The following is a 25,957-nucleotide window of genomic DNA, read 5'->3' on the forward strand; positions in this document are numbered from 1 at the left end:
CAAGAGACAGACAACAACAAAGAGACAGACATCAACAAGAGACAGACATCAACAAGAGACAGACAACAACAAGAGACAGACATCAACAAGAGACAGACATCAACAAGAGACAGACATCAACAAGAGACAGACATCAACAAGAGACAGACATCAACAAGAGACAGACAACAACAAGAGACAGACATCAACAAGAGACAGACAACAACAAAGAGACAGACAGACAACAAGAGACAGACATCAACAAGAGACAGACATCAACAAGAGACAGACATCAACAAGAGACAGACATCAACAAGAGACAGACATCAACAAGAGACAGACATCAACAAGAGACAGACATCAACAAGAGACAGACAACAACAAGAGACAGACATCAACAAGAGACAGACAACAACAAGAGACAGACAACAACAAGAGACAGACATCAACAAGAGACAGACAACAACAAGAGACAGACAACAACAAGAGACAGACAACAACAAGAGACAGACATCAACAAGACAGACATCAACAAGAGACAGACAACAACAAGAGACAGACATCAACAAGAGACAGACATCAACAAGAGACAGACATCAACAACAGACAGACAAGAGACAGACAACAACAAGAGACAGACATCAACAAGAGACAGACAACAACAAGAGACAGACATCAACAAGAGACAGACATCAACAAGAGACAGACAACAACAAGAGACAGACAAGAGACAGACATCAACAAGAGACAGACAAGAGACAGACAACAAGAGACAGACAACAACAAGAGACAGACAACAACAAGAGACAGACATCAACAAGAGACAGACAACAACAAGAGACAGACAGACAACAAGAGACAGACATCAACAAGAGACAGACAACAACAAGAGACAGACATCAACAAGAGACAGACATCAACAAGAGACAGACAACAACAAGAGACAGACATCAACAAGAGACAGACAACAACAAGAGACAGACATCAACAAGAGACAGACATCAACAAGAGACAGACAACAACAAGAGACAGACATCAACAAGAGACAGACATCAACAAGAGACAGACAACAACAAGAGACAGACATCAACAAGAGACAGACAACAACAAGAGACAGACATCAACAAGAGACAGACATCAACAAGAGACAGACAACAACAAGAGACAGACAACAACAAGAGACAGACAACAACAAGAGACAGACAACAACAAGAGACAGACAACAACAAGAGACAGACAACAACAAGAGACAACAAACACAGTTTGCAGGTGTGGCTGGAAGCACAAAGGCTGATATAAAAACCAGAATAAAAACGGAATACAATACACAAGTACCAAAATAAACAGATAACCAAACATACTAATTATTCAGATGGCGCCAGCGGTGAATAGTCACATTGTATTTTGTATGATGAATAATCTGTGTAGGTAGGAGACGTCTGTACTGGGCCCAGACAATATTACAGTACATGAGATCTGGGTCAACGCAGCTCTAGTGTAGCGTTGAGAAGCGAACCTGATGAACCAAACCACTCTGATGATTCCAACAGATTTTCATCACTTTGCTACAGACAAAATGAATATGTTCCTACCAGGATAACGTTTCATCAATTAGAGCTCTGAGGAATCTAGTGGATGTGGCCTGTTCCATTTAATTGAATATAATAAAGTTGAATGTATTAATGTTTAAAGAGAATTTGTTTATCTGGAATCATTTAGAAAATGTGGCCATGCCTGAGTTGGTTTCATTTACTTAGTGAATCAAAAATGCTTGGGTGATACAATCTAATTGGTATCATCAGTAAAGAGAAGGGAGGTACGGTAGAAGACCCAACAGCAAGGTCATGGATATAGATTAGGAATAACAAAGGGCAAAATAGTACGATCCACAATGACAACTAGACAGGTAAAACCCTCACCACTAACCCTTACCCTCCACTATGACAACTAGACAGGTAAAACCCTCACCACTAACCCTTACCCTCCACTATGAAAACTAGACTGGTAAAACCCTTACCCTCCACTATGAAAACTAGACTGGTAAAACCCTCACCACTAACCCTTACCCTCCACTATGAAAACTAGACTGGTAAAAACCACTAACCCTTACCCTCCACTATGAAAACTAGACTGGTAAAACCCTCCACTATGAAAACTAGACTGGTAAAACCCTCACCACTAACCCTTACCCTCCACTATGAAAACTAGACTGGTAAAACCCTCACCACTAACCCTTACCCTCCACTATGAAAACTAGACTGGTAAAACCCTCACCACTAACCCTTACCCTCCACTATGAAAACTAGACTGGTAAAACCCTCACCACTAACCCTTACCCTCCACTATGAAAACTAGACTGGTAAAACCCTCACCACTAACCCTTACCCTCCACTATGAAAACTAGACTGGTAAAACCCTCACCACTAACCCTTACCCTCCACTATGAAAACTAGACTGGTAAAACCCTCACCACTAACCCTTACCCTCCACTATGAAAACTAGACTGGTAAAAACCACTAACCCTTACCCTCCACTATGAAAACTAGACTGGTAAAACCCTCCACCTGGTAAAACCCTCCACCACTAACCCTTACCCTCCACTATGAAAACTAGACAGGTAAAACCCTCACCACTAACCCTTACCCTCCACTATGAAAACTAGACTGGTAAAACCCTCACCACTAACCCTTACCCTCCACTATGAAAACTAGACTGGTAAAACCCTCACCACTAACCCTTACCCTCCACTATGAAAACTAGACAGGTAAAACCCCCTCACCACTAACCCTTACCCTCCACTATGAAAACTAGACTGGTAAAACCCTCACCCTCCACCCTCCACTATGAAAACTAGACTGGTAAAACCCTCACCACTAACCCTTACCCTCCACTATGAAAACTAGACTGGTAAAACCCTTACCCTCCACTATGAAAACTAGACTGGTAAAACCCCTACCCTCCACTATGAAAACTAGACTGGTAAAACCCTCACCCTCCACTATGAAAACTAGACAGGTAAAACCCTCACCACTAACCCTTACCCTCCACTATGAAAACTAGACTGGTAAAACCCTCACCACTAACCCTTACCCTCCACTATGAAAACTAGACTGGTAAAACCCTCACCACTAACCCTTACCCTCCACTATGAAAACTAGACTGGTAAAACCCTTACCCTCCACTATGAAAACTAGACTGGTAAAACCCTCACCACTAACCCTTACCCTCCACTATGAAAACTAGACTGGTAAAACCCTCACCACTAACCCTTACCCTCCACTATGAAAACTAGACTGGTAAAACCCTCACCACTAACCCTTACCCTCCACTATGAAAACTAGACTGGTAAAACCCTCACCACTAACCCTTACCCTCCACTATAAAAACTAGACTGGTAAAAAACTAACCCTTACCCTCCACCTAGACTAAAACCCTTACCCTCCACTATGAAAACTAGACTGGTAAAACCCTCACCACTAACCCTTACCCTCCAGTATGAAAACTAGACTGGTAAAACCCTCACCACTAACCCTCACCCTCCACTATGAAAACTAGACTGGTAAAACCCTCACCACTAACCCTTACCCTCCACTATGAAAACTAGACTGGTAAAACCCTCACCACTAACCCTCACCCTCCACTATGAAAACTAGACTGGTAAAACCCTCACCACTAACCCTTACCCTCCACTATGAAAACTAGACTGGTAAAACCTGGTAAAACCCTCACACTAACCCTTACCCTCCACTATGAAAACTAGACTGGTAAAACCCACCACTAACCCTTACCCTCCACTATGAAAACTAGACTGGTAAAACCCTCACCACTAACCCTTACCCTCCACTATGAAAACTAGACTGGTAAAACCCTCACCACTAACCCTACCCTCCACTATGAAAACTAGACTGGTAAAACCCTCACCACTAACCCTTACCCTCCACTATGAAAACTAGACTGGTAAAACCCTCACCACTAACCCTTACCCTCCACTATGAAAACTAGACTGGTAAAACCCTCACCACTAACCCTTACCCTCCACTATGAAAACTAGACTGGTAAAACCCTCACCACTAACCCTTACCCTCCACTATGAAAACTAGACTGGTAAAACCCCTACCCTCCACTATGAAAACTAGACAGGTAAAACCCTCACCCTCCACTATGAAAACTAGACTGGTAAAACCCTCACCACTAACCCTCACCCTCCAGTATGACAACTAGACAGGTTTTGAACCCTGTGTCACACCACAGGATATCTTGGCCCTGGTAGATACACAGCCGTTTGCATTAACACATTGTTCTCTATCATAAACATGAACTATATATCCAATTTTATGTTAAATCATGACAAACATAACAATGCAATCTAGAAAGTAATATTTAATGATCGACCGTGTCAAACGCTTTGGGATGAATCTCTAAAGATACCGTTCATTGTTGTTCACGGATGTAAAGATTTCATCCACGTGTTGCGAAAGAGCCGTATCTGTGGAGTAGTTTTTTATGAAAAACCATATTGGTGCTCATATAGAATACAGTGCTGATTTAAATGTTTCAGCATTCTCTTATACACCAATCTTTCTAGGACTTTAGAAAAACATGGTAGTACAGATATTTGGGGCGATAATTTGTCAAATATCTTGGATCTCCAGATTTATAGAGAGAGGTATAACTTTGGCAATTTTTGAATCTTTAGGAACAATACCAGTTGGGATTGATTTGGTGAAGATGGACGTTATAAAGAGGCTCAGTGATCGAGGAAGACACCGATTTCACCACAGAGACACCGATCTCATCATGACCTGCTACTGATATCTTTAAGTTACCGATGATCTCCATCGCCTCCCATCAGGAGGATCACACTGAAGCAGAGAAGGGTCATGTAACCCAGGGGGATTTCAATCCGTTTTCTCTGTTGTCTTTGGCAGAGAGGAACTCACATTCACACAAACATAATGTATTTAACTGACTTGAAAAAACATCAGGATCAGTATAGGTCTTATTTCCAATAGGACATTGACATGGGGGAGTTGTACAGGCCTTTTTTCTTACTCAACAGATGATTGATGAACCTTTTACACAACTTTTTCATTTTTTTTTTACTGAAGGTTTTTTGAGACCGGGTTGAGAAAACCCAATGTTTCCAGAACCTTCTGCTGCTCTCTTACGTGACTTAACTAGGGAAAGCAGTGGTGAAATACAACAATTGAAAGATGTGAGTCTGGCAAGCAGACTCCAAATCAGCCTGAATATATATATATATCATCAATCAACATCTTAAAGCGATCATAATTACTTCAGTTAAATATTCTACATTCTACTAATCATTCCCATCTGTTCATTTTCCAGTTGCCGAGGAAAAGTGGAAAGTGGTCATAAATTTCATGAAAAGTACATCTGTTATTACCTGCCACATTATTTAAAGAATCAATAAGGGAGGCAGGTGAACTGGTCAGTCTCGTGGGCTTATAGACGACGAGATACAGATAGCTGCAGTATAAACTATTCAACAAGGCAGGTGGACTGGTCAGTCTCGTGGGCTTATAGACGACGGGATACAGATAGCTGCAGTATAAACTATTCAACAAGGCAGGTGTCAGTCTCGTGGGCTTATAGACGACGAGATACAGATAGCTGCAGTATAAACTATTCAACAAGGCAGGTGGACTGGTAAGTCTCGTGGGCTTATAGAGGAGGGGATACAGATAGCTGCAGTATAAACTATTCAACAAGGCAGGTGGACTGGTCAGTCTCGTGGGCTTATAGAGGAGGGGATACAGATAGCTGCAGTATAAACTATTCAACAAGGCAGATGTCAGTCTGAAAATAGAGGAGGGGGCAGTATAAACTATTCAACAAGGCAGATGTCAGTCTCGTGGGCTTATAGACGACAGATACAGATAGCAGTATAAACTATTCAACAAGGCAGATGTCAGTCTCGTGGGCTTATAGACGAGGGGATACAGATAGCTGCAGTATAAACTATTCAACAAGGCAGGTGGACTGGTAAGTCTCGTGGGCTTATAGAGGAGGGGATACAGATAGCTGCAGTATAAACTATTCAACAAGTCAGATGTCAGTCTCGTGGGCTTATAGACGACGGGATACAGATAGCTGCAGTATAAACTATTCAACAAGTCAGATGTCAGTCTCGTGGGCTTATAGATGACGGGATACAGATAGCTGCAGTATAAACTATTCAACAAGTCAGATGTCAGTCTCGTGGGCTTATAGACGAGGGGATACAGATAGCTGCAGTATAAACTATTCAACAAGTCAGATGTCAGTCTCGTGAGCTTATAGACGAGGGGATACAGATAGCTGCAGTATAAACTATTCAACAAGTCAGATGTCAGTCTCGTGGGCTTATAGACGAGGGGATACAGATAGCTGCAGTATAAACTATTCAACAAGTCAGATGTCAGTCTCGTGGGCTTATAGACGAGGGGATACAGATAGCTGCAGTATAAACTATTCAACAAGTCAGATGTCAGTCTCGTGGGCTTATAGACGAGGGGATACAGATAGCTGCAGTATAAACTATTCAACAAGTCAGATGTCAGTCTGTGAGCTTATAGACGAGGGGATACAGATAGCTGCAGTATAAACTATTCAACAAGTCAGATGTCAGTCTCGTGAGCTTATAGACGCTTATAGACGAGGGATACAGATAGCTGCAGTATAAACTATTCAACAAGTCAGATGTCAGTCTCGTGAGCTTATAGACGAGGGGATACAGATAGCTGCAGTATAAACTATTCAACAAGTCAGATGTCAGTCTCGTGGGCTTATAGAGGAGGGGATACAGATAGCTGCAGTATAAACTATTCAACAAGTCAGATGTCAGTCTCGTGGGCTTATAGAGGAGGGGATACAGATAGCTGCAGTATAAACTATTCAACAAGTCAGATGTCAGTCTCGTGAGCTTATAGACGAGGGGATACAGATAGCTGCAGTATAAACTATTCAACAAGTCAGATGTCAGTCTCGTGAGCTTATAGACGAGGGGATACAGATAGCTGCAGTATAAACTATTCAACAAGGCAGGTGGACTGGTCAGTCTCGTGAGCTTATAGACGAGGGGATACAGATAGCTGCAGTATAAACTATTCAACAAGGCAGGTGGACTGGTCAGTCTCGTGAGCTTATAGACGAGGGGATACAGATAGCTGCAGTATAAACTATTCAACAAGTCAGATGTCAGTCTCGTGAGCTTATAGACGAGGGGATACAGATAGCTGCAGTATAAACTATTCAACAAGTCAGATGTCAGTGAGTGCTTCTCACTTTCTAAATACTTTTACATTGTAATCACCCAATAGAAATCACCCAATCCTTGTAATCACCCAATAGAAATCACCCAATCCTTGTAATCACCCAATAGAAATCACCCAATCCTTGTAATCACCCAATAGAAATCACCCAATCCTTGTAATCACCCAATAGAAATCACCCAATCCTTGTAATCACCCAATAGACATCACCCAATCCTTGTAATCACCCAATAGAAATCACCCAATCCTTGTAATCACCCAATAGAAATCACCCAATACACGACAGGTCTATCGATGTCACCGCATGAAGAGGCATAAACAGACTTAACCCCATCGCAACGTCCCCCAAAGGCTAACTTTCTAGCCTTTGCTATCTGCTTGCTTGCTAATTTGGTCTGCTAACTGCTAACTTGTTTAGCCCCGGCCTGTTAGCCGGGGCTGTTAACTGTTAGCTTGTTAGCACAGGCCTGCTAACTGTCTGAATCGCCGCGTCCCCAGCCAGCCCAACCACTCACTGGACCCATATTTACTTTCAGTCTCTTTTTGATTTTTAATTTGATTTTACCTTCCGGTAACCTGCCTCACCCAATGTGATACGGAACCGCTATTATTTATAATTTTTAGAACACATTCAAGAACCTCCAGAAGCTAACCAGCTACAAGCTATTTAGTCATTGTTAGCCACTGCTAGCGGCTTTTACCTTCTGCACAGCCAGACAGTTTTTTTAACCTGGATAATACTCGCCGGTCTAGCTTCCCTGCCCCATCCACCGCTGCCCCCTGGACACTGATCTCTTGGCTACATAGCTGATGCACTCTGGACTGTCCATTAATCACGGTACTCCATTCTGCTTGTTTATGTTTTATCTGTCGGCCCCAGCCGCACTCAGGCTTGAGAGCTAATATATTTATTTCATTTAATTTGCGATTTTCATGAATAGTTAACGTTGCGTTATGCTAATGAGCTTGCGGAGAGAATTACACTCCTGGATACAGGTTTTTTTCGTAGCCAAACAAAACGGAGCGATTTGTCCTACACAAATAATATTTTTGTAAAAACTGAACATTTGCTATCTAACTGAGAGTCTCCTCATTGAAAACATCCGAAGTTCTTCAAAGGTAAATGATTTTATTTGAATGCTTTTCTTGTTTTTGTGAAAATGTTGCCTGCTGAATGCTAGGCTTAATGCTATGCTAGGCTATCAATACTCTTACACAAATGCTTGTTTAGCTATGGTTCAAAAGCATATTTTGAAAATCTGAGATGAAAGTGTTGTTAACAAAAGGCTAAGCTAGAGAGCAAATATATTTATTTAATTTCATTTGCGATTTTCATGAATAGTTAACGTTGCGTTATGGTAATGAGCTTGAGGCTGTATTCACGATCCCGGATCCGGGATCGTGAATATCTAATGGGTTAGAGACCATGTTATCAGGGTTGATATCCTTGGCTTCATTAATAAGACCATGTTATCAGAGTTGATATCCTTGGCTTCATTAATATCTAACAGGTTAAAGACCATGTTATCAGGGTTGATATCCTTGGTTTCATTAATAAGACCATGTTATCAGGGTTGATATCCTTGGCTTCATTAATATCTAACAGGTTAAAGACCATGTTATCAGGGTTGATATCCTTGGCTTCATTAATAAGACCATGTTATCAGGGTTGATATCCTTGGTTTCATTAATATCTAACAGGTTAAAGACCATGTTATCAGGGTTGATATCCTTGGCTTCATTAATAAGACCATGTTATCAGGGTTGATATCCTTGGATTCATTAATAAGACCATGTTATCAGGGTTGATATCCTTGGCTTCATTAATAAGACCATGTTATCAGGGTTGATATCCTTGGTTTCATTAATATCTAATGGGTTAGAGACCATGTTATCAGGGTTGATATCCTTGGCTTCATTAATAAGACCATGTTATCAGGGTTGATATCCTTGGTTTCATTAATATCTAATGGGTTAGAGACCATGTTATCAGGGTTGATATCCTTGGTTTCATTAATATCTAACAGGTTAAAGACCATGTTATCAGGGTTGATATCCTTGGTTTCATTAATATCTAACAGGTTAAAGACCATGTTATCAGGGTTGATATCCTTGGCTTCATTAATAAGACCATGCTATCAGGGTTGATATCCTTGGTTTCATTAATATCTAATGGGTTAGAGACCATGTTATCAGGGTTGATATCATTGGCTTCATTAATAAGACCATGTTATCAGGGTTGATATCCTTGGTTTCATTAATATCTAATGGGTTAGAGACCATGTTATCAGGGTTGATATCCTTGGTTTCATTAATATCTAATGGGTTAGAGACCATGTTATCAGGGTTGATATCCTTGGTTTCATTAATATCTAATGGGTTAGAGACCATGTTATCAGGGTTGATATCCTTGGTTTCATTAATATCTAATGGGTTAAGACCATGTTATCAGGGTTGATATCCTTGGTTTCATTAATATCTAATGGGTTAAAGACCATGTTATCAGGGTTGATATCCTTGGTTTCATTAATATCTAATGGGTTAAAGACCATGTTATCAGGGTTGATATCATTGGCTTCATTAATAAGACCATGTTATCAGGGTTGATATCCTTGGTTTCATTAATATCTAATGGGTTAGAGACCATGTTATCAGGGTTGATATCCTTGGTTTCATTAATATCTAATGGGTTAGAGACCATGTTATCAGGGTTGATATCCTTGGTTTCATTAATATCTAATGGGTTAGAGACCATGTTATCAGGGTTGATATCCTTGGTTTCATTAATATCTAACAGGTTAAAGACCATGTTATCAGGGTTGATATCCTTGGCTTCATTAATAAGACCATGCTATCAGGGTTGATATCCTTGGTTTCATTAATATCTAATGGGTTAGAGACCATGTTATCAGGGTTGATATCATTGGCTTCATTAATATCTAATGGGTTAGAGACCATGTTATCAGGGTTGATATCCTTGGTTTCATTAATATCTAATGGGTTAGAGACCATGTTATCAGGGTTGATATCCTTGGTTTCATTAATATCTAATGGGTTAGAGACCATGTTATCAGGGTTGATATCCTTGGTTTCATTAATATCTAATGGGTTAGAGACCATGTTATCAGGGTTGATATCCTTGGTTTCATTAATATCTAATGGGTTAGAGACCATGTTATCAGAGTTCCTGCCTGACTAAGAGAGATACACAGTGGGAATCATCCAGAGAGTGGAACAGAAACATAGGAGTGTACGTCTCGCATGTCCAATACAACCATACATTGGTGTTAGTTTTATCAGGAGATTTAGGTTCCCTTCGGGAGATTTAGGTTCCCTTCGGGAGATTTAGGTTCCCTTCGGGAGATTTAGGTTCCCTTCGGGAGATTTAGGTTCCCTTCGGGAGAATCAGGGTTCCTTCAGGAGAGTTAGGGTTCCTTCAGGAGATTTAGGGTTCCTTCAGGAGATTCAGGGTTCCTTCAGGAGATTTAGGGTTCCTTCAGGAGATTCAGGGTTTCCGTCAAGAGATTTAGGGTTCCTTCAGGCACATGGCTCTCCTGAGAAACTCTTCCTTGTCTTTGACCCTGAGCAGTTTCATCATTATAGATCTGGGCCGTCCATCTGGAAAGAAAGAGCCATTCCTATTGGTCCCTCCATCTCCATGGTTTAAGGTCCAGTTTGAGTTCATCTGCCAGGAGTTTATTGGCATTGACTTCTGTGTCATACCAAGTTTCAGTCTAAACCAAATTTCACCCCCTCTATCTATCACCATACACTGCCTCTATCTATCTCCGCATAGGTTCTGTGGGTTAGAGTGATGCAAGACACAGTGATGCAATGACACATCACAGGGAAGACAGACAACCCTAGAGAGCCCAGGGAAGACAGAAACGACCCTAGAGAAGACAGAAACGACCCTAGAGAGCACAGAGAAGACATAGACGACCATAGTGAAGACAGAAACGACCCTAGAGAGCCCAGGGAAGACATAGACGACCCTAGAGAGCCCAGAGAAGACAGAGACGACCCAAGAGAGCCCAGGGAAGACAGAGACGACCCTAGAGAGCCCAGGGAAGAGAGACGGCCCTATAGAGCCCAGGGAAGACGGAGACGACCCTAGAGAAGACAGAAACTACCCTAGAGAGCCCAGGGAAGACGTAGACGACCCTAGAGAGCCCAGGGAAGACGTAGACGACCCTAGAGAGCCCAAGGAAGACGTAGACGACCCTAGAGAGCCCAGGGAAGACGGAGACGACCCTAGAGAGCCCAGGGAAGACGGAGACGACCCAGAGAGCCCAGGGAAGACAGAGACAACCCTAGAGCCCAGGGAAGACAGGAAGCCCAGGGAAGACAGAGACCCTAGAGAGCCCAGGGAAGACAGAGACGACTCGAGAGCCCAGGGAAGACAGAGACGACTCGAGAGCCCAGGGAAGGCAGAGACAACCCTAGAGAGCCCAGGGAAGACAGAGACGACCCTAGAGAGCCCAGGGAAGACAGAGACGACCCTAGAGAGCCCAGGGAAGACAGAGACGACCCTAGAGAGCCCAGGGAAGACAGAGACGACTCGAGAGCCCAGGGAAGACAGACGACCCTAGAGAGCCCAGGGAAGACAGAGACGACTCGAGAGCCCAGGGAAGACAGAGACAACCCTAGAGAGCCCAGGGAAGACAGAGATGACTCGAGAGCCCAGGGAAGACAGAGACGACCCTAGAGAGCCCAGGGAAGACAGAGACGACCCAAGAGAGCCCAGGGAAGACAGAGACGACCCTAGAGAGCCCAGGGAAGACAGAGGCGACCCAAGATAGCCCAGGGAAGACAGAGACTACCCTAGAGAGCCCAGGGAAGACAGAGACTACCCTAGAGAGCCCAGGGAAGACAGAGACGACCCTAGAGAGCCCAGGGAAGACAGAGGCGACCCAAGAGAGCCCAGGGAAGACAGAGACTACCCTAGAGAGCCCAGGGAAGAGAGAGACGACCCTAGAGAGCCCAGGGAAGACAGAGACGACCCTAGAAGAAACATTCAGCCAGCAGGGTAAGAGAACATGGCGGAGGTACGCGTGTGTGTACGCGTGTGTGTGTGTGTGTGTGTGTGCATATCTGTCCATGTATGTGTGTACTCACTGGAGACGGTGAGCAGGCTGAAGGACAGTTTGTTCCTGGGGGTGATGGGTGGGGGGCCCGGGGAAGAATGGGGCTGGGGGGGTCCGGGGGACACAGAGAGACGGCGGTCTCCACTCAACAGGTTCAACACCTGACTCTTTGGTCTCTGAGGCCTCAATGGGCTGATCTGAACACACAGAGAGAGAGAGAAGAGACGTATCACATATCCTGTAGGAATCAAATCAAATCAAATCGTACAATCAAAAAATAGATAAGAGGACGCGGGCTGATCTGATGACGTCTCGAGAGAGCCATCAGAGATCAGGATGCAATCAATCAATCAGGAGAGAAGGAAGGAAGGAGAGAGAGAGCAAGACATAAAAAGCAAGCAAGAAACAAAGAGAGATAGGAGGGAGAGAGAGGAGGAAGAGAGAGGTGGGAGAGAGAGGCGGGAGAGAGAGGAGGGAGAGAGAGGAGGGAGAGAAAGGAGGGAGAGAGAGGAGGGAGAAAAAAAGATGCCACCTAAAACCATCATGTTGCTACCAAACATATTGTTTATTAGAAGTCAGACTACATCAAAACTACATCCCAATAGAAAACCATCTAAACTACATCTCAATAGAAAACCATCTAAACTACATCTCAATAGAAAACCATCTAAACTACATCTCACTACATCTCAATAGAAAACCATCTAAACTACATCTCACTAGAACACCATCTAAACTACATCTCAATAGAACTCAATAGAAAACCATCTAAACTACATCTCACTACATCTCAATAGAAAACCATCTAAACTACATCTCAATAGAAAACCATCTAAACTACATCTCACTAGAACACCATCTAAACTACATCTCAATAGAAACCCATCTAAACTACATCTCAATAGAAAACCATCTAAACTACATCTCACTACATCTCAATAGAAAACCATCTAAACTACATCTCACTAGAACACCATCTAAACTACATCTCAATAGAAAACCATCTAAACTACATCTCACTACATCTCAATAGAAAACCATCTAAACTACATCTCAATAGAAAACCATCTAAACTACATCTCACTACATCTCAATAGAAAACCATCTAAACTACATCTCAATAGAAAACCATCTAAACTACATCTCAATAGAAAACCATCTAAACTACATCTCAATAGAACACCATCTAAACTACATCTCACTACATCACAATAGAAAACCATCTAAACTACATCTCAATAGAAAACCATCTAAACTACATCCCAATAGAAAACCATCTAAATTACATCTCACTAGAACTCAATAGAAAACCATCTAAACTACATCTCACTAGAACTCAATAGAAAACCATCTAAACTACATCTCAATAGAAAACCATCTAAACTACATCTCAATAGAAAACCATCTAAACTACATCTCAATAGAAAACCATCTAAACTACATCTCAATAGAAAACCATCTAAACTACATCTCAATAGAAAACCATCTAAACTACATCACAATAGAAAACCATCTAAACTACATCTCAATAGAAAACCATCTAAACTACATCTCAATAGAAAACCATCTAAACTACATCTCACTACATCTCAATAGAAAACCATCTAAACTACATCTCAATAGAAAACCATCTAAACTACATCCCAATAGAAAACCATCTAAACTACATCTCAATAGAAAACCATCTAAACTACATCTCAATAGAAAACCATCTAAACTACATCTCAATAGAAAACCATCTAAACTACATCTCAATAGAAAACCATCTAAACTACATCTCAATAGAAAACCATCTAAACTACATCTCAATAGAAAACCATCTAAACTACATCTCAATAGAAAACCATCTAAACTACATCTCAATAGAACACCATCTAAACTACATCTCACTACATCACAATAGAAAACCATCTAAACTACATCTCAATAGAAAACCATCTAAACTACATCCCACTACATCACAATAGAAAACCATCTAAACTACATCTCAATCATCTAAAATAGAAAACCATCTAAACACATCACAATAAAACCAACTAAACTACATCTCACTAGAAAACCATCTAAACTACATCTCAATAGAAAACCATCTAAACTACATCTCACCACATCTCAATAGAAAACCATCTAAACTACATCTCAATAGAAAACCATCTAAACTACATCCCAATAGAAAACCATCTAAACTACATCTCACTAGAAAACCATCTAAACTACATCTCAATAGAAAACCATCTAAACTACATCCCAATAGAAAACCATCTAAACTACATCTCAATAGAAAACCATCTAAACTACATCCCAATAGAAAACCATCTAAACTACATCTCAATAGAAAACCATCTAAACTACATCTCAATAGAAAACCATCTAAACTACATCTCAATAGAAAACCATCTAAACTACATCTCAATAGAAAACCATCTAAACTACATCTCAATAGAAAACCATCTAAACTACATCTCAATAGAAAACCATCTAAACTACATCTCAATAGAAAACCATCTAAACTACATCTCAATAGAAAACCATCTAAACTACATCTCAATAGAAAACCATCTAAACTACATCCCACTACATCACAATAGAAAACCATCTAAACTACATCTCAATAGAAAACCATCTAAACTACATCTCAATAGAAAACCATCTAAACTACATCTCAATAGAAAACCATCTAAACTACATCTCAATAGAAAACCATCTAAACTACATCTCAATAGAAAACCATCTAAACTACATCTCAATAGAAAACCATCTAAACTACATCTCAATAGAAAACCATCTAAACTACATCTCACTAGAAAACCATCTAAACTACATCTCAATAGAAAACCATCTAAACTACATCCCAATAGAAAACCATCTAAACTACATCTCAATAGAAAACCATTTAAACTACATCCCAATAGAAAACCATCTAAACTACATCTCAATAGAAAACCATCTAAACTACATCTCAATAGAAAACCATCTAAACTACATCTCAATAGAAAACCATCTAAACTACATCTCAATAGAAAACCATCTAAACTACATCTCAATAGAAAACCATCTAAACTACATCACAATAGAAAACCATCTAAACTACATCTCAATAGAAAACCATCTAAACTACATCTCAATAGAAAACCATCTAAACTACATCTCACTACATCTCAATAGAAAACCATCTACACTACATCTCAATAGAAAACCATCTAAACTACATCCCAATAGAAAACCATCTAAACTACATCTCAATAGAAAACCATCTAAACTACATCTCAATAGAAAACCATCTAAACTACATCTCAATAGAAAACCATCTAAACTACATCTCAATAGAAAACCATCTAAACTACATCTCAATAGAACACCATCTAAACTACATCTCACTACATCACAATAGAAAACCATCTAAACTACATCACAATAGAAAACCATCTAAACTACATCCCACTACATCACAATAGAAAACCATCTAAACTACATCTCAATAGAAAACCATCTAAACTACATCACAATAGAAAACCAACTAAACTACATCTCACTAGAAAACCATCTAAACTACATCTCAATAGAAAACCATCTAAACTACATCTCACCACATCTCAATAGAAAACCATCTAAACTACATCTCAATAGAAAACCATCTAAACTACATCCCAATAGAAAACCATCTAAACTACATCTCACTAGAAAACCATCTAAACTACATCTCAATAGAAAACCATCTAAACTACATCCCAATAGAAAACCATCTAAACTACATCTCAATAGAAAACCATCTAAACTACATCCCAATAGAAAACCATCTAAACTACATCTCAATAGAAAACCATTTAAACTACATCCCAATAGAAAACCATCTAAACTACATCTCAATAGAAAACCATCTAAACTACATCCCAATAGAAAACCATCTAAACTACATCTCAATAGAAAACCATCTAAACTACATCTCAATAGAAAACCATCTAAACTACATCCCAATAGAAAACCATCTAAACTACATCTCAATAGAAAACCATCTAAACTACATCTCAATAGAAAACCATCTAAACTACATCTCAATAGAAAACCATCTAAACTACATCTCAATAGAAAACCATCTAAACTACATCACAATAGAAAACCATCTAAACTACATCTCAATAGAAAAACTAAACTACATCTCAATAGAACTCAAGAAAACCATCTAAACTACATCTCAATAGAAAACCATCTAAACTACATCTCAATAGAAAACCATCTAAACTACATCTCACTAGAAAACCATCTAAACTACATCTCAATAGAAAACCATCTAAACTACATCTCACTAGAAAACCATCTAAACTACATCTCAATAGAAAACCATCTAAACTACATCTCACTAGAAAGCCAATTAAATGTACTGCACTGAAAGGCCAACTGTGTCTAAGCTGAAGAATAACAAAGGAGAGAGCAATTAAATACCATTTAGGGTGAAAATTGCTTTCGTATCCTCGTCGGGATTGGCTCATCGTATTCCTCTCTGAACATGCAAATAGGCTATTTGTATTTCTAAAGCTGGGTATAGATTGAAACTCAGATTTACTGTCAGCTTACTGCATCTTATTTGTGGTTAGTGCCTCAATATTGGTTTCACGTGGTAGGGCATCATTTCAATCTGTATTGTGAAGAAGTTTTAAAGGCCTCCACACTTATATATATATTGTAGACAATTAGCTGTTGATTCCAAGTTCATGTCATTCAACCCCGCTGTAAAACTCAAAGTCAGTCCTCAACAGGGTGATGCTTAGAGTGGATTTATTTAACGGAGACAGAACAGCTTACAGCGGTTAGCCTCTTCCCTGTGCCAATGACGTTGAATGAAAGAGTCATCTCTCCTCTCTTCTCAGGCCCCGAGGAAGAAGCTCTATCAGGGGCCAGACGACTGATGCCTGGATGGCTGATCTGCCACCAGGGGAATCTAGGGGCCAGACGACTGGCTGGCTGATCTACCACCAGAGGAATCTAGGGGCCAGACGACTGGCTGGCTGATCTACCACCAGAGGAATCTAGGGGCCAGACGACTGGCTGGCTGGCTGATCTACCATCAGGGGAATCTAGGGGCCAGACGACTGGCTGGCTGATCTACCACCAGAGGAATCTAGGGGCCAGACGACTGATGCCTGGATGGCTGATCTGCCACCAGGGGAATCTAGGGGCCAGACGACTGGCTAGCTGACTGATCTACCACCAGGGGAATCTAGGGGCCAGACGACTGGCTGGCTGATCTACCACCAGAGGAATCTAGGGGCCAGACGACTGGCTGGACTGATCTACCACCAGGGAATCTAGGGGCCAGACGACTGGCTGGCTGATCTAGCACCAGGGAATCTAGGGGCCAGATGACTGGCTAGCTGACTGATCTACCACCAGGGAATCTAGGGGCCAGACGACTGTCTGGATGATCTACCACCAGGGGAATCTAGGGGCCAGACGACTGTCTGGATGATCTACCACCAGGGGAATCTAGGGGCCAGACGACTGGCTGGCTGATCTAGCACCAGGGGAATCTAGGGGCCAGATGACTGGCTAGCTGACTGATCTACCACCAGGGGAAACTAGGGGCCAGGCGACTGGCTAGCTGACTGATCTACCACCAGGGGAATCTAGGGGCCAGCCGACTGGCTGACTGATCTACCACCAGGGGAATCTAGGGGCCAGATGACTGGCTAGCTGACTGATCTACCACCAGGGGAATCTAGGGGCCAGACGACTGGCTGGCTGATCTACCACCAGAGGAATCTAGGGGCCAGACGACTGGCTGGCTGATCTACCACCAGGGGAATCTAGGGGCCAGACGACTGGCTGGCTGATCTACCACCAGAGGAATCTAGGGGCCAGACGACTGGCTGGCTGACCTACCACCAGGGGAATCTAGGGGCCAGACGACTGTCTGGATGATCTACCACCAGGGGAATCTAGGGGCCAGACGACTGTCTGGATGATCTACCACCAGGGGAATCTAGGGGCCAGACGACTGTCTGGATGATCTACCACCAGGGGAATCTAGGGGCCAGACGACTGTCTGGATGATCTACCACCAGGGGAATCTAGGGGCCAGACGACTGGCTGGCTGATCTAGCACCAGGGAATCTAGGGGCCAGATGACTGGCTGGCTGGCTGATCTACCACCAGGGAATCTAGGGGCCAGGCGACTGGCTAGCTGACTGATCTACCACCAGGGGAATCTAGGGGCCAGCCGACTGGCTGACTGATCTACCACCAGGGGAATCTAGGGGCCAGATGACTGGCTAGCTGACTGATCTACCACCAGGGGAAACTAGGGGCCAGACGACTGGCTAGCTGACTGATCTACCACCAGGGGAATCTAGGGGCCAGACGACTGGCTGACTGATCTACCACCAGGGGAATCAAGGGGCCAGACGACTGGCTGGCTGATCTACCACCAGAGGAATCTAGGGGCCAGACGACTGGCTGGCTGATCTACCACCAGGGGAATCTAGGGGCCAGACGACTGGCTGGCTGATCTACCACCAGGGGAATCTAGGGGCCAGACGACTGGCTGGCTGATCTACCACCAGGGGAATCTAGGGGCCAGACGACTGGCTAGCTGACTGATCTACCACCGGCTGACTGACTGATATATCACCAAGGGAATCTAGGGGCCAGATGACTGGCTGGCTGACTGATCTACCACCAGGGAATCTAGGGGCCAGGTGACTGGCTGGCTGATCTACCACCAGGGGCATCTAGGGGCCAGGTGACTGGCTGGCTGACTGATCTACCACCAGGGGAATCTAGGGGCCAGACGACTGGCTAGCTGACTGATCTACCACCAGGGAATCTAGGGGCCAGACGACTGGCTGGCTGATCTACCACCAGGGGCATCTAGGGGCCAGGTGACTGGCTGGCTGATCTACCACCAGGGGAATCTAGGGGCCAGACGACTGGCTGACTGATCTACCACCAGGGGAATCTAGGGGCCAGACGACTGGCTGACTGATCTACCACCAGGGGCATCTAGGGGCCAGACGACTGGCTGGCTGATCTACCACCAGGGGAATCTAGGGGCCAGACGACTGTCTGGATGATCTACCACCAGGGGAATCTAGGGGCCAGACGACTGTCTGGATGATCTACCACCAGGGGAATCTAGGGGCCAGACGACTGTCTGGATGATCTACCACCAGGGGAATCTAGGGGCCAGACGACTGGCTGGCTGATCTAGCACCAGGGGAATCTAGGGGCCAGATGACTGGCTAGCTGACTGATCTACCACCAGGGGAAACTAGGGGCCAGGCGACTGGCTAGCTGACTGATCTACCACCAGGGGAATCTAGGGGCCAGCCGACTGGCTGACTGATCTACCACCAGGGGAATCTAGGGGCCAGATGACTGGCTAGCTGACTGATCTACCACCAGGGGAATCTAGGGGCCAGACGACTGGCTAGCTGACTGATCTACCACCAGGGAATCTAGGGGCCAGACGACTGGCTGACTGATCTACCACCAGGGAATCAAGGGGCCAGACGACTGGCTGGCTGATCTACCACCAGAGGAATCTAGGGGCCAGACGACTGGCTGGCTGATCTACCACCAGGGAATCTAGGGGCCAGACGACTGGCTGGCTGATCTACCACCAGGGGAATCTAGGGGCCAGACTGACTGGCTGGCTGATCTACCACCAGGGGAATCTAGGGGCCAGACTGGAGCTGACTGATCTGGACTGACTGATCTATCACCAAGGGAATCTAGGGGCCAGATGACTGGCTGGCTGACTGATCTACCACCAGGGGAATCTAGGGGCCAGGTGACTGGCTGGCTGATCTACCACCAGGGGCATCTAGGGGCCAGGTGACTGGCTGGCTGACTGATCTACCACCAGGGGAATCTAGGGGCCAGACGACTGGCTAGCTTACTGATCTACCACCAGGGGAATCTAGGGGCCAGACGACTGGCTGGCTGATCTACCACCAGGGGCATCTAGGGGCCAGGTGACTGGCTGGCTGATCTACCACCAGGGGAATCAAGGGGCCAGACGACTGGCTGACTGATCTACCACCAGGGGAATCTAGGGGCCAGACGACTGGCTGACTGATCTACCACCAGGGGCATCTAGGGGCCAGGTGACTGGCTGGCTGATCTACCACCAGGGGAATCTAGGGGCCACACTCTGATTCTTTTCTTAATTGAATTTCCAGTGGCTTCATCCCAAAGGACCAGAGCAGTGGGCTTTGGTGCTCTGCTGCTGTAATGAAGAGAAGAGTAGGAAGGGAGGAGAGGAGGGAGGGGGAGGAGAGGAGGAGGGAGGAGAGGAGGAGGGAGGCAGGGTGGAGGAGAGGAGAGGAGGGAGGAGGAGGAGCAGAGCCAGGGATAGTCCCCCCTCACCGTCTCTGACAGTATGACTGCCTCGGTGGGCTGCACGGAGATGTCGGTGGTCTTCAGCTCCTTGTCAAAGATCTCCTGGTGTTTACTGTTCCTCTTCTCTTTCTTCTTGTCCTTCCTCTCCCTCTCGGACTCGTCGCGCTCCAGCTTGTCCTGGGACTTGCAGTGCAACTTCTTTGGCAGGAGAGGCTCTAGGGCAAAGCTGGGAGGGAGAGGACAACAGGGAGAAGGAGTGAACATGCAGGGCCTTCAGTAAGTATTCAGACCCATTGATTTGTGCAGATTTTGTTACGTTACACAGCCTTATTCTAAAACGGATTAAATTAAATAAAAACTTCAGCAATCTACACACAATACCCCATAATGACATCACAATATCCCATAATGACATCACAATACCCCATAATGACATCACAATACCCCATAATGACATCACAATACCCCATAATGACATCACAATACCCCATAATGACATCACAATATCCCATAATGACATCACAATATCCCATAATGACATCACAATATCCCATAATGACATCACAATACCCCATAATGACATCACAATACCCCATAATGACATCACAATACCCCATAATGAAAGCTGTGTTTTCTCCTGACGTCCCCATTAGTCATATGTGCATCCTTGTGTCTGGTCCTCATTGACCGCTGTGTTCAGAAATTCAGAGAGGGGTGTCCCCATTCTACTGGTTCAATATGGACGTCCCCCATTCTACTGGTTCAATATGGACGTCCCCATTCTACTGGTTCAATATGGACGTCCCCATTCTACTGGTTCAATATGGACGTCCCCATTCTACTGGTTCTATATGGATGTCCCCATTCTACTGGTTCAATATGGACGTCCCCATTCTACTGGTTCAATATGGACGTCCCCCATTCTACTGGTTCAATATGGACGTCCCCATTCTACTGGTTCAATATGGACGTCCCCATTCTACTGGTTCAATATTGACGTCCCCATTCTACTGGTTCAATATGGACGTCCCCATTCTACTGGTTCTATATGGACGTCCCCATTCTACTGGTTCAATATGGACGTCCCCATTCTACTGGTTCAATATGGACGTCCCCATTCTACTGGTTCAATATGGACGTCCCCATTCTACTGGTTCTATATGGATGTCCCCATTCTACTGGTTCAATATGGACGTCCCCATTCTACTGGTTCAATATGGACGTCCCCATTCTACTGGTTCAATATGGACGTCCCCATTCTACTGGTTCTATATGGACGTCCCTCATTCTACTGGTTCTATGGACGTCCCCATTCTACTGGTTCTGTGTGTGTGTGTCCTCATTGTATGTGTGTGTGTGTGTGTCTGTGTGTGTGTGTGTGTCTCTGTGTGTCCCTATTCTACTGTGTGTTGTGTGTCGTCCTCATTCTGTGTGTGTCTGTGTGGTGTCCCCATTCTACTGGTTGTGTGTGACGTCCCCATTGTGTGTGTGTCTCTCTGTGTGTCCCTCATTCTCTGGTTGTGTGTGTGTGTCTCTCTGTGTGTGTGTGTGTTCTCTGTGTGTGTGTGTGTGTATCATACCCATCTGAGCCAGGTCTGGAGGGGGAGTTGTCAGAGGAGATGGAGTTGACTGAAGCCACAGAGAGTGGTCTCTGTTGTGAGGGCATGGTGAAGGAACGCAGCATAGAGCGAGGACGGGTCCCACGTCTGTCATCCACCGCAGGCTGCACAAACAAACACACAACACAGTTTAGTGCCAAGGACACCATTATTTAATAACACACTGACAACATGACAGATATGGACGTCCCCATTCTACTGGTTCAATATGGACGTCCCAGATTCTAGAGAGTTCAGATAGGACAGTCCCCAGACAGAGAGAATATAGGAGACAGAGAGAGACAGAGAGACGAGAGGAGATATGGAGTCCCCTATAGAGAGACTGGTTCAATATGGACGTCCCCATTCTACTGGTTCAAGAGAGACAATATGGAGTCCCCATTCTACTGGTTCAGATGGACGTCCCCATTCTACTGGATATGGACGTCCCCATTCTACTGAGACAGATATGGAGAAACATTCTACTGGTTCAGAGAGAGATGAGAGTCCCCATTCTCTGTGAGACAGAGAGACAGAGAGAGACATTCTACTGTGTTCAGAGTGAGACAGAGAGTGAGTGAGTTCTCTCTGATGAGACAGAGTGTGTGAGACTCAGAGAGTGAGAGAGACAGTGTGAGAGACAGAGTGTGAGACTCTGTGTGTGTGAGTGTCTCTGTGTGAGATGTGTGTGTGTCTCTGTGTGTGTGTGTGTGAGAGACAGAGACAGTGTGTCTCTCAGAGAGAGAGTGTGTCTGTGTGAGTGTAGTGTCTCTCTGTGTGTGTGTGTGTGACAGAGAGATCTGAGAGAGTCCTGTCTGTGAGTGTGTCAGAGTGTGTCTACCCTGTGTGTGAGACAGTGTGTGAGAGAAACAGAGAGAGACAGAGAGAGAGATAGAGACAGAGAGAGGTCTCTGAGAGAGGAGACTGGTGTGTCTCTCTGCAGAGAGAGAGACTGGAGAGTCTGTCATCCACTGCAGCTGACAAATCTGAGCCAGGTCTAGAGGGGACAGTTGTCAGAGCCAGAGGACACCAGAGAATAACACACTGTTGTGAGGGACAGTGAGAGAGAGAGAGCAGAGAGACAGAGACAGAGTCCCAGTCAGTCATCCAGAGAGGAGCACAAGACAAACACAGAGAGACAGAGCCAAGAGACACCATTATTTAATAACACACTGACAAGAGAGAGAGAGAGAGAGAGAGAGAGAGAGAGAGAGAGAGAGAGACAGAGAGAGACAGAGAGAGAGACAGAGAGAGAGAGAGAGAGAGACAGAGAGAGAGATAGAGACAGAGAGACAGAGAGAGACAGAGACAGAGAGAGAGAGAGAGAGAGACAGAGAGAGAGAGACAGAGAGAGAGACAGAGAGAGAGAGAGAGAGAGAGAGAGAGATAGAGACAGAGAGAGAGAGAGAGAGAGAGAGAGAGAGACAGAGAGAGAGACAGAGAGAGAGATAGAGAGACAGAGAGAGAGAGAGACAGAGAGAGAGAGAGAGAGAGAGAGAGAGACAGAGAGAGAGAGAAACAGAGAGAGAGATTATTGAGCTACATATAACATTGGAAGTGAGAGTCCTGACTATAAAGTCTGGCTATAACAAAGTTCTGTTCCTGGTGCCGTAGTTCCCTGAGAGAGGCCTGGGCTGCTGTCAGTCTGGCTAAAGTTCCTGTGGCTGTAGTTCCCTGAGAGAGACCTGGGCTGGTGTCAGTCTGGCTAAAGTTCCTGGGGCCGTAGTTCCCTGAGACAGTCTCCTGGGCTGTTGTCAGCCTGGCTAAAGTTCCTGGGGCTGTAGTTCCTGGGGCCGTAGTTCCTGGGGCCGTAGTTCCTTGAGACAGTCCTGGGCTGCTGTCAGCCTGGCTAAAGTTCCTGGGGCTGTAGTTCCTGGGGCCGTAGTTCCTTGAGACAGTCCTGGGCTGTTGTCAGCCTTGTCTGTTGTGCTATGGCTGTGCTGTTCTGTCCTTACAGCATATTCATTATTACCGTGTGCACGCACGCACGCACACGCACACACACACACACACACACACACACACACACACACACACACACACACACACACGCACACGCACACGCACACACACACACAGCACACACACACACACACACACACACGAGCCAGCGGTAGTGATGATAGTCCACCTCGTGAATTTATACCATGTAAATCCTCCTCCTATCTTTGAGTGATCAATACCCTCCTATCTTTGAGTGATCAATACCCTCCTCCTATCTTTGAGTGATCAATACCCTCCTCCTATCTTTGAGTGATCAATACCCTCCTATCTTTGAGTGATCAATACCCTCCTCCTCCTCCTATCTTTGAGTGATCAATACCCTCCTCCTATCTTTGAGTGATCAATACCCTCCTCCTATCTTTGAGTGATCAATACCCTCCTCCTATCTTTGAGTGATCAATACCCTCCTCCTATCTTTGAGTGATCAATACCCTCCTCCTATCTTTGAGTGATCAATAGGACACCTCCTCCCTCCTCCTCCTCCTATCTTTGAGTGATCAATACCCTCCTCCTATCTTTGAGTGATCAATACCCTCCTCCACCTCCTATCTTTGAGTGATCAATACCCTCCTCCTCCTCCTATCTTTGAGTGATCAATACCCTCCTCCTCCTCCTCCTACCTTTGAGCGATCAATACCCTCCTCCTCCTCCTCCTATTTTCTTTGAGTGATCAATACCCTTCTCCTCCTCCTCCCTACCTTTGAGCGATCAATACCCTCCTCCTCCTCTTATCTTTAAAGTGATCAATACCCTCCTCCTCCTCCTCCTATCTTTGCGTGATCAATACCCTCCTCCTCCTCCTATCTTTGATGCAGTGATCAATACCCTCCTATCTTTGAGTGATCAATACCCTCCTACTCCTCCTATCTTTGAGTGATCAATACCCTCCTCCTCCTCCTCCTATCTTTGAGTGATCAATACCCTCCTCCTCCTCCTATCTTTGAGTGATCAATACCCTCCTCCTCCTCCTATCTTTGAGTGATCAATACCCTCCTCCTCCTCCTCCTATCTTTGAGTGATCAATACCCTCCTCCTCCTATCTTTGAGTGATCAATACCCTCCTCCTCCTCCTCCTATCTTTGAGTGATCAATACCCTCCTCCTCCTCCTATCTTTGAGTGATCAATACCCCCTCCTCCTCCTCCTATCTTTGAGTGATCAATACCCTCCCCTCCTCCTCCTCCTCCTATCTTTGAGTGATCAATACCCTCCTCCTCCTCCTATCTTTGAGTGATCAATACCCTCCTCCTCCTCCTCCTACCTTTGAGTGATCAATACCCTCCTCCTCCTCCTATCTTTGAGTGATCAATACCCTCCTCCTCCTCCTATCTTTGAGTGATCAATACCCTCCTCCTCCTCCTCCTACCTTTGAGCGATCAATACCCTCCTCCTCCTCTTATCTTTGAGTGATCAATACCCTCCTCCTCCTCCTCCTACCTTTGAGTGATCAACCTGTGACCCTCCTCCTCCTCCTCCTATCTTTGCGTGATCAATACCCTCCTCCTCCTCCTATCTCCTCCTATCTTTGAGTGATCAATACCCTCCTACTCCTCCTATCTTTGAGTGATCAATACCCGCCTCCTCCTCCTATCTTTGAGTGATCAATACCCTCCTACTCCCATCAGTGTTAGTTAATAGCGTCTATAGATCCATGTCTAGGGGTGATTCAGTGTGTGTGC

At 44.4% G+C, this 25,957-nt stretch overlaps 1 protein-coding gene across 1 annotated transcript in view; it reads right to left on the minus strand.

Moving 5' to 3' along the window:
- Window positions 1–25,957, minus strand: part of LOC121844127 (dedicator of cytokinesis protein 1-like) — a 34,177-nt gene that overhangs the window by 6,035 nt on the left and 2,185 nt on the right. The window contains exons 2-4 of the mRNA XM_042314043.1: window positions 22,258–22,400; window positions 20,705–20,903; window positions 12,372–12,537 (exon numbers count right to left, since the gene is read on the minus strand). Of these exons, the coding sequence (XP_042169977.1) occupies window positions 12,372–12,537; window positions 20,705–20,903; window positions 22,258–22,400 (508 nt within the window). The remainder of the gene's footprint in view (window positions 1–12,371; window positions 12,538–20,704; window positions 20,904–22,257; window positions 22,401–25,957) is intronic.

This window comes from Oncorhynchus tshawytscha, unplaced genomic scaffold (genome assembly GCF_018296145.1).
Source record: "Oncorhynchus tshawytscha isolate Ot180627B unplaced genomic scaffold, Otsh_v2.0 Un_contig_949_pilon_pilon, whole genome shotgun sequence".
In the NCBI taxonomy this organism is placed as follows: Eukaryota; Metazoa; Chordata; class Actinopteri; order Salmoniformes; family Salmonidae; genus Oncorhynchus; species Oncorhynchus tshawytscha.